Source organism: Mastigoproctus giganteus, chromosome 11 (genome assembly GCF_048544385.1).
Source record: "Mastigoproctus giganteus isolate SK-2022 chromosome 11, ASM4854438v1, whole genome shotgun sequence".
In the NCBI taxonomy this organism is placed as follows: Eukaryota; Metazoa; Arthropoda; class Arachnida; order Uropygi; family Thelyphonidae; genus Mastigoproctus; species Mastigoproctus giganteus.
In genome coordinates, this window is record NC_143585.1 from 166,496,348 (window position 1) to 166,506,914 (window position 10,567).

Here is a 10,567-nt window from a genome sequence, read left to right on the forward strand (position 1 = left end):
TCCATCTACTCAATATTACCAGTTTCAGCAGCTTTCATGTTTCAGATTATCATTAAATATATTCCTCAAATTTGTTCTGGAAAGGTATTGACAGTTTAAGCAAAATTTGGTCATTTTGTTTTGACAAGAGAAAGTATTTTATAGCAGTAGGATCTCACTGCCATCCTATACACTTATTACAAAAATAAAATGTAATACTGAATTAGAAGAAACTGTAAATAGAATTTTTATTGACAGAGAAGGTGGGGGATAACTTTAAATAGGAACCAACATGGTATCTTATTCAACAACTTACTTATTCAAAAAGCAAACACTGAACAATGTAAAAAATTTGGCATATGTGATTCTACTCCTGTGTACCAAATTCAAAATAAAAATAAGTGCAAAAACAAAACTCACCTTCACTAGTGTGAAGTTTAGGATTGACTATTGCCCAAGGAAACATACGTCCACACCCTCTAAAGAATGAGCGCTTTTATAATGAATAGATAATTAGATAAGAACCAGGAACTCACAAACACTGCCTCTTCAATAGGAAATCAATGAATTCCAAAAAAGGATTGTAATTGAAGTATGGCTATTAAATAATGAGACTGCATACAGTCATTACACATCAAGCACCACCTGTGAAACAAAGACACGGCAGTACCTTGAATCTTTCCCGAGTTGTCTGCCAAGTTAAATTCCAGTATGCTTATTCACTTTGCAGTGAGATAGATTTTCATTATCTTGTTTTTGCAGTTGCTGGAAAAATGATAGACAAAAGACTTGAACAACAAATCGACGTCAAATTTTTAACAAAACTAAAGAAAACACCAAGTGAAAGTTATGAGTTATGTAAAGTTTATGGAGAAGATCTAAGTCAAAAGATTTTTAGAAGGGAGAATGTGGAAGACTATGAATGACCACGCTGTCCAGTATTCATAAAAACTGAAGAAAATATGGACTGGGTAAGGACATTGATTAGAAGTGATTGTAGTTTAAGCTTTAGAATGTTTGCATCAGAACTCAGTATGGACAGTTAGCCAAATTTTAATTGAAAATTATTGAGAAGTGGGTACCAAAATTTTTGAATAAAGATCAAAGAATTCGAAGGCTCCAAGTTTGTGAAGATGTTCTGAAAAAAAATTGCAGACCATTTTTTTGTGTTTGTGAAGATGTTTCAAAAAAAAAATTGGAAGATTTCTGAGTACTGTAATTACTGAGTATTGAAAGTTGACTGTTCCAATACGACCCAGAAACAAAGACAGTCAATGCAAATGAAGACAACAAAAAAGTAAGAGTGTCAGAATTAAAAATGAAAACCATGCCTCTTGTTTTCTTCAATATTAAAGGAAGTATTATGGCTGAATACCTCCCACCAAATCAGACAATGTAACATGTCAATCAAACATGCTACATTGAAGTTCTGACTAGGCCGCATGAAAAAATTCAAAGAATGACACCTGAATTGTGGAAGAATGGTTGGATGCTCCAGCACTCACTGCGCTCTCTATTCACCAGTTTCTGGCAAAAACAAATTTCTGTGTGTGCGCGCATCCATGCACACATGAACACAGACTTAAAAGGTTAACAGTGGCCGCAGGCAGAAGCAAAATGATTCTTGCACTGCTTCTATTTTCTAATAGAAGCAGCCTGGAAAGCAAGGTAATGGAGATCTCCAGGACTGTTGGGAGTCAGTGGAACAAGTAAATACATGGGCTGTGTTAGGGTAACCAAGAGTAGGAACAGGTGCATGTACACCAATGCTAGGAGTATAGTTAATAAATTTGATGAGCTTGAAGTGCTAGTCAAGACATCAGAGGCAGATATTGTTGGGATATCAGAGATGTGGTGTCACACAGATATAAGCAGTGCTGAATTGGTACAATGTGTACAGGAAGAATAGACAGGAAGGGAGGAGGAGTTATGCTGTTAGTTAAGAAATACATAAAATCTAAGGAAGTACATCCAGTTGATGTTGGTGGACAATGCAGTGTTGAGTCTGTTTGGCATGAAATAAGCACTGGGAAAAGGAAAATGAGAGTAGGTGTGTTATAGGCCTAATGAATCTGATAAGTATAATGAGAAATTGTGCAGAGAAATAGAGTGGGCCAGTAAATCAGAATGTCTTATAATCGGGGATTTTAACTTTCCAGATATTGACTGAGACTTGTGGATTGGTCACTCACACACTAGCAAGACTTTTGTGGAGTTATTGGATGAGTGTTTTCTACAGCCACATGTTCGAGGGCAACCAGGGGAAGTAATACTCTTGATCCGATTATCAGCAGTGATTGTTCATGCATTAAGAATTTGCAGATAAAGGAACCACTGGGAGACAGTGAACACAATGTACTGATGTGGGAATTACTTAAAGATGTAACTACCATCGAGGCTAAAGGTAAGGGCTTGCTTTCGTAAAGGTGACCTTACGAAAGTCACCTTTAGAGGTCTCGGACAGTTTTTAAATTCTGTACAGTGGGATCAACTGATGATGATACCAATGCCTTCAGGGACTTAATTTTTGAGGCTACTAGGCTTTTCATTCCAACTAAGAAATATTGTTCAAGGTTTAGGCCTAAAAGGATGTCAGATGAATTATTGAGGCTCGTGGCATAGAAGAAAAATGTATGGGATGCGTATAAAGTATCAGGTGATATAGAAGCCTATGGCAGGTATAAACTAGTCTGTAATCAAGTCACAAAGGAGGTTAGGCAGGCGAAGGCAGATTACGAGAAATCTTTGGCAAAGTATGCAAAGAGTTCCTTACTTATGTAAACTCTAGAAGGAAAGGGATCAATCAGATTGGACCATTTAACATAGATGGGTTGACTATTGATAATCATGCTCAGGTAGCTGATAAACTGAATGAGTATTTTGCATCTACATTCACACATTAAGGGGTGTGCTAGAAGTTTATCAAATGCTAACAGGGAGCTAAGTGATTTTGTAATAACTGAGAGCAAAGTGGAGGAGAAATTGTTGAAGTTGAACATAAGGAAGGCACCTATGGTGGACGGGATCTATCCAGTTATATTACACCCTTAGCCATAATTATGAGAGCTTCCTTGAACTCAGTTCCCTGAGTTCAAGGTGTGCAAATGTATCACTAATTCACAAAGAGGGTTCAAAATATGTCACAAGTAAATACAGACCTGTTATTTAACTTGTGTTCTGGGGAAAATAATGGAATCACCGGTTAAAGCATTGCAGGATCATCTAGACAAGACTGCAGTACTAGTTAAGTTGCATGGGTTTGTTAAAGGGAGGGCGCCTCCGTAGCCAGGTGGGAAGGAGCAGCAGCGATTCTTAATTAGACCGGGGTTCGAGCCCGTCACCACCAAATACGGAAGATGCGGAAAGGACAGGGAATGACCACCGCATATCCTGGAGCAATATGGCCTTAGCTGCTAATGCTCCTAAAAAAAAACAAATAACAATAATAATTAAAGGGAGGTCTTGTCTGACCAATTTGATTGGATACTATGATGTGGTCACAAAGGAACTGAATGCCAAAAATAATTTTCATATCATCTACTTGGATTTCAGGAAAGCTTTTGGTACTGTTGCACATGGAATGCTGCTGTACAAATTGGCATTAAGGGTAAGTTGCTACAATGGATAAAGGGATGGTTGAGTAAGAGACAACAGAGAGTGGTAATCAGTCGACACTGCTCTTCGTGGGCAAATGTTAATACTGGAGTTCCCCAAGGTTCGGTGTTGGGCCCATTGTTTTGTATGTTTATCAATGATATTGATAAAGGTATATCAGGTTTAATGTCTAAGTTTGCAGATGATACAAAGGTTGGCAGGGTTGTTAACGACAGTAAAGACAGTATGCTACTCCAACTGGATCTAGATATGTTGGGAAAATGGGCTGAGAAGTAACAACTGAAGTTTAACATTGACAAATGCAAAGTACTGCATATGAGTAGCAATAACCGAAGAGAAATGTACTATCTCTGTGGTACTACACTCAGGGAAACATGAAGTTTGCTGAGCAGTGCAGACGGGTGCCAATGCAGGTCATGGAGTCTTGTCAATGATATACAGGAATTTTGCTAGCAGGGAGAGGAAGGTGATTATCCCGTTATAGAAGGCAGTGGTCAGGCCACACCTAGAGTACTATGTACTCTAGGTATCTGGAGGCCTTATTTTAGGAAGGTTTAGAGTTGCTAGAATGAGTACAAAGAACGGCAACAAGATTGGTGAGGGTAACAAAGGGGGTGCTCTTACCAAGAAAAGGCTCAAGTTCTACAAATTGCAGTACCTGGAGAGTAGGCACCTGCAAGGTGATCTGATTGAGATGTATAAGGCCTTCAATGGGTTTAGCAAGCTGAATGCTGATGGGATTCTTCCTCTTGCTCAGACTAAGAACCTGAGGGGGCACAGTTTCAAATTGAGGAAAAATAGTTGTAGAAGAGATATGCAGAAATTTGCCTTTAGCCAGCGGGTAGTTGATTGGTGGAACAGGCTTTCATCTTTTGTTGTGAAAGCTAATAGCCTAAATAAATTTAAAGCTGAGTTGGTCAGGCATTTGGAACAAATGGAGCGGTGAAATGGGAGGTTTTTTTTGAGCTCATGCTGCATAAGCTTGCTTTCTTGCATCGTATGCATCTACTAATGCCAATTGACTCTACTCGCCAGACCTATTTTCTCTTCCCTAAACTGAAACATGTACTTGAGGGAACCCATTTTCAGTCCATTGAAAACATTTGGAAAAAAATCCCTGACGTGTTAAGAACTTACAAATGACTTTCAGAAACGTTTCTGTGCTTGGAAGAAACTTATGGAACAAAATATTTCATTAATATTAATAGCCACACACACCCTATAAAATGTGATCCTTTTTGGAGTCACAAGTGCTTTGTTCCTATCTAGTTATCTGTTATTAAAATAGTATTCATTATTTGGTGGTGTGATGTACATCTCTGGTGGTTGGTTTGTTTTTAATAACAGATAAATAGATAGGAACAAAAATTTGTAAGCACTACCTTTCTAAGGGGACATCAGCACTTGATTCCAAACACATTGTTTTTTATAGGTTGTGGCTATTAAATAATGAGACTGTTGCAATAAATTAAATATAATGAAATATTTATTATATATTTTATTTTATTTTGAAAAGTAGCTTGGTACATTAGCATTAGTAGAGGCATTTGATGCAAGAAAGCAAGCTTATGCAGCATCAGCCAAAAAAAAAAAAAAAAACCCACTTCCACTTCACCCCTCTGTTCGTTCAAAATACCTGTCCAGCTGAGCCTTAAACTTATTTAGGCTATCAACCTCCACGACAAGGGATGGAAGTCTGTTCCACCAACCAACAACCCGCTGGCTAAAGGCAAATTTCCGCACGTCTATCCTACATCTGTCTTTCCTCAATTTGAATTTATGCCCTCTCAGGTGATTATTCTGAGCTAGAGGAAGAATCCCATCAGCATTGAGCATGCTCAAACCATTCAAGGCTTTATACACCTCTATCAGATCACCTAGCTGGTGCCTAGTCTCCAGACACTGTAATTTGCAAAACTTAACCCTTTCTTCGTAAGAGCACCCCTTTGTTCCATTCACTAATCTTGTTGCCCTTCTCTGTACTCGTTCCAGCAGCTCTACATCCTTCTTGAAATGAGGCCTCCAGACCTGTATACAGTACTCTAGGTGTGGCCTGACCATTGCCTTATACAATGGGATAATCACCTCCTTATCCCTGCTGGAAAAATTCCTGTATATCATTGGCAATACTCCATGAGCTACTCTTGCAGCCCATCTGTACTGCTCAGAGAACTTCATATCTGCCTGCACAACCACCCCCAAGTCCCTTTCATTCTCTATCATTGTCAGTGTAGTACCACAGAGTTGATACATTGCTCTGGGGTTGCTGTTTCCCATGTGTAGTACTTTACATTTGTCAATGTTAAACTTCATTTGCCACCTCTCAGCCCATCTGCTCAACCTTTCCAGATCCTGTTGCAGCAGCATAGTGTCAGTAGTGTCCTTGACACCCCTGCCAACCATATATGGTTTAGCTTATAATTTCACACATAAGGTGTGAAATTAAGCTCAACCATAACAAGCAGTAATTTGCTGTGTTTGTTATGTGCTTTAGTGTTTACTTTCTTCAGAATCATAGTGGGGGATATATAGAATATGGTAGAAGGGATCTTGCATCAAGCCCCCCCTTGTTAAATTTTTGGGGATTATCTGAGCTTGTTAAAAAAAAAAAATTATGTAACAATTTTAACTGGGAATGCCCCTTGTTAACAAGTTGGCTGCACACCCTCTGAGAACTAGTATATAACACAATTAATAGATCAGACAAATTTCTAATTTTTAAGCCTGCATTCTCAATCTTATTTTCAATATTACTGTCTTTTCCCTAAAAATAATATTTGTTTCAATTATTTTCAGATATGAATCAAGATGAAGCAGTATCATTAATGAAAAAATGTATAGATGAAATTCAGAAAAGGTTCATTATTAATTTACCATCTTTTCAAGTAACAGTTATTAACAAGGATGGCATTCATGCCTTACCAGATATAACTTCTCCTTGTGTGCAACCACCTGTCCAGTAACAAGAACTTCTTTTGTAATATAAATTTTGTTCATTATCTATTGTTATACTTACTCAAAGAAAAATTAAAGTAATTTGATTTTAAGTAAAGTTGATTATTGAGTTTTCAGGAACACCATTTATAAATAAAATATTAGTAATGCTTGTTATATGACAAGAAATAAAAACATTTTAGAAAACTAAGTAATATCACTTTGTGTATCCCACATGCATCTTCCCTTTCTCTGATAATGCAGTCAGCATCGAATCATACTTAATATTAAATTGGATCATACTTAATATTAAAATTAATTTTTCTAACCTGGTATACAGGTCAAATTACAATATAATGAACTCTGAAATAATAAAATTTTCAGAAAAACAAACAAATTTCTTGTGTTTGAAACAACTTGTTGAATAAAATTAATTCTGTAGATACATTACAAGGCTTACTTTACTTACTCTAAATTCAGCTAGATTCAGGCTCAACAGCATTGCTAAACGATGTTTAGGTGTCGCCCAAAATTCAACATAAAGAAATGAACAAATAAACAATAAGACATGGATTGTAGGAAAGAAAAATTTCAAGTATTGTTGCCTTTTTGGCATTTGGAATTACTCTGTATGTGGAGTTGTTCAGTCTTCTGTTCTTGAGCTTACTGTATACTGTACCATGTGCAGTTAGGATTATTTCAGATTACAAAGTGATTTTATTAATTTTTTATTGGTGACCAGAAAAATGTACGAAAAGAAAGAAAAACGTCGACAATTCACATTAAAATAAAAACTGCCAATTTTGGAAAAAATAGATGCTGGGGAGAAAAAAAGTGAAGTTGCTAAAGAATTTGGCATTGCTCCTTCAACATTACTACAATTTTAAAAGATTGTAAAAAGATTAAAGAGAGAGCCTTGAGATCTCAAAAAAATGAAGATTCAAAGAATTTTATGACATTGATTTGATAAAGCTGTTTTTTTCATGGTTATAAAATGTTCAAAGAAATATTCCAATTAGTGGTCCAGTAATATGTTAAAAAGCATTAGATTTTGGGAAACTTAGGACATGATAATTTTCAAGCAAGTGTTGGATGGCTCAACAGGTTTAGAAACTGATATGGAATAGCTTCCAGTGCAATATGTGGAGAAGAGAATGGTGTACCTCAGGATCAAGTTCACGAATGACATACTAGGGAAATTAAAAGGTTAATCGTGGAATACAATATCAATGATATTTTTGATGGGGATGTTCTGTCAGTCACTTTTACATTGTACATTCACCATTAGGGGAGACGAGGGAAGAAATCAAAACATTTGATTTCTTCCCTCGCAATACAAGACAAATCAACATTTATCTTATTTTGCTGCAACACTTGTGGAACAGAAAAGCTGAAATCATTGGAATATGTGCAAATCCATGATGTTTTAAGAATGTTTAATCACTTACCTGTGATTATCATGCAAACAAACATGCTATATTGTGCAATATTTATGTATGAATGGCTAAAAAACTTGTATGCTCAAATGAAAAGACAAAAAAAAAAATGTTCTTGATTCATAATTGCTCAACACATAATTTAACATGTATTAGAACACTTAAGTCGAATTTTTACCTCCAAATTGTACTTATAAATTACGTGCAATCAAAATGCATTACAGGAGTCAACTTATCAAAAAGCTATTGCTAAAATTAGTTTCAGGGGATAAAAAGATAGATGTTAAAGAAGCATTGTGACATGGTGGCCTGCAAAAGAGAACCACACTGAAGCGTTGGAGAAAACTTCAGTTCTTGCAATTTATGATCTTGAAATAGACAACTGGAATGGAAGTGAAACATGTGGTTAGAGAAATTTGGGATTCTGCCACCATGGGAGTTCCAAACAGTTAATTACGATGATTATATACTAGCAGATGATAATTTATTGACTGCAGGCGAGGAAATTATTAAAAATGTAAAGGCATCTTCATGTAATGTGTGCATGAGGCTTGAGAGGGAAGATGATGAACATGTTGAGCCACCTGGTGAAGAATTTCACTCTGAGCCTGAAAAAGAGTTTGTGTATTTGCCTTTACAATTGATGTCCCAGAAAATATTTTTAAGCAGTGATGTGGCATCAAAAATTTCATTTTTAATGGTGCTACTAAAAGTATTCTGTTATCGAAAATAACAGACAACTTCTTGACAAAAAATAAAATTTTGTAATAATTATTTGCATTTTGGATGACATTTAAAATAAAATGAATTTATGTTATTTCTTCTTATCTGGTGTAACAAAGTAATTTGTTTAATTCAGAGATTTAACAGGCTTATAACATGTAGTTTAACTTGTAGTTTATTTTGATGTTCTAATACATATTGGAAAAAATTCTACAACTAGTGGTATCCAGTGGGAGGAACACCCCCCCCCCCTAGGGATATTTGCCTTTTCACACTAACTGTCACCACACCACAAAACCCAACATTTGACCATTTGAGTCCAACCTCAAGGGTCTCACTAAGTTGCTTGTTTAAAATAAATGCAATTATATTGTATAAAATTTATTTAGTTCCTTTATGATATACACTTAGTGATCACTGAATTATGACCGCCCTAAGAAAACTGAATGACCCCGTTGACCACACGAGGTACAAGAGTGTGGAGATAGTCTACCTACGTAACATAGATAAGGTGTTAGTGGTTCTGTAGGTAGTAAAATTCCAAGCGTGATGGGTAAAAGGAAGGATTAATCGGACTTTGATAAAGGACAGATTGTGGGTGCTCGACGAGCTGGTGCCTCAAGTTCCCAAATGACTGAACTGTTCGAGTGTTTGAGAGCCGCGTACCAGGACTGGCGTCAAAGACTTGCCTGGTGCAAAGAGCATGCAAGTTGGACATTGCTGGAGGGTGTGCTTGTCAGATGAGTCATATTTACTCCATGAAGCTCTTGATCCATCGTGCAAGGTATCAAAAGTACAAGCCAGTGGAGGCGGTTTTATGGTGGGCATGTTTTATTGGCAGGAACTTGAACCCTTGGTGCATGTGGACCAACGTATCACTGATCTCCGCTATCGTCAACTGCTTGCTGACTGTATACACCCTGCTACGTTACACTTTTTCCCGAATGGCAATGGTGTCTTCCAAGATGACATTGCACCAAGCCATCGGGCACTTGATGTGCAGTAATGGTTTGAGGAACACTGTTCTGACTTCCAGCGTATCGACTGGCCTCCGAACTTCCCTGATATCAATCCCATAGAGCACTTGTGGGACACTGTGGAAAGGCATACCAGGCGTCTGGATACATCAATCACCATACCTGCATTGCTGGGTGCATTACACACTTGGTTGGCCATACCTCCCAAACACTTCTGTCATCTTGAATCAATGGCACGTTGGATAGTTGCTGTACTGAGGGCAAAAGGAGGTACGAAGTATTAGGTAGGTGGTCATAATTCGGTGATCACTCAGTGTATAATTACATGTAACATAGATTTAATTAATGAGCATATAAGCATATTGATTAAATCTATAATGTCCATACATTTCTTAAGTTTTATTCAGTAGAAATAGTTTAAATAGATTATTGAATGGTCCATGAATATGCTGTCCAAGTACACAAATATTTTTTTGTGTACTTGGTTTCCATGAAGGGGAAACTAGACAATAATACTTGCTGAAAGAGGGACATTGGATTCAGAAAGCTAACCAATGCCATACTCACTCACTCACACACACACACACACACACATTTACAAATGGTGCCTCCGTAGCCAGGTGGGAAGGAGCAGCAGTGCGTAGTACACGCTTCTTGATTAGACCAGGGTTCGAGCCCGTCACCACCAAATACGGAGGATGCGGAAAGGTCAGGGAATGACCACCGCATATCCCGGAGCAATATGGCCTTAGTTGCTAATGCTCCTAAAAACCAAATAACAACAACAACATTTACAAATGTATTTTCCAATATATATTGAGACACCAAATCATCACATTAGAAAAAAATTTTAACATTGAGTGGCCCTAATGATATCAGTGTGGACAACTTTCTAAAAGATTT

The 10,567-nt window shown here is 37.1% G+C and overlaps 1 protein-coding gene across 1 annotated transcript in view; it reads left to right on the plus strand.

Annotated features, from left to right (window-relative positions):
* The window catches only part of LOC150078557 (proteasome subunit beta type-2-like), a 59,017-nt gene extending 52,401 nt beyond the window's left edge, over positions 1 to 6,616 (plus strand). Inside the window, exon 5 of the mRNA XM_090385429.1 lies at positions 6,391 to 6,616. Within this exon, the coding sequence (XP_090241555.1) occupies positions 6,391 to 6,557 (167 nt within the window). The 3' untranslated portion in view covers positions 6,558 to 6,616. The remainder of the gene's footprint in view (positions 1 to 6,390) is intronic.
* Positions 6,617 to 10,567: the final 3,951 nt, after the last annotated feature.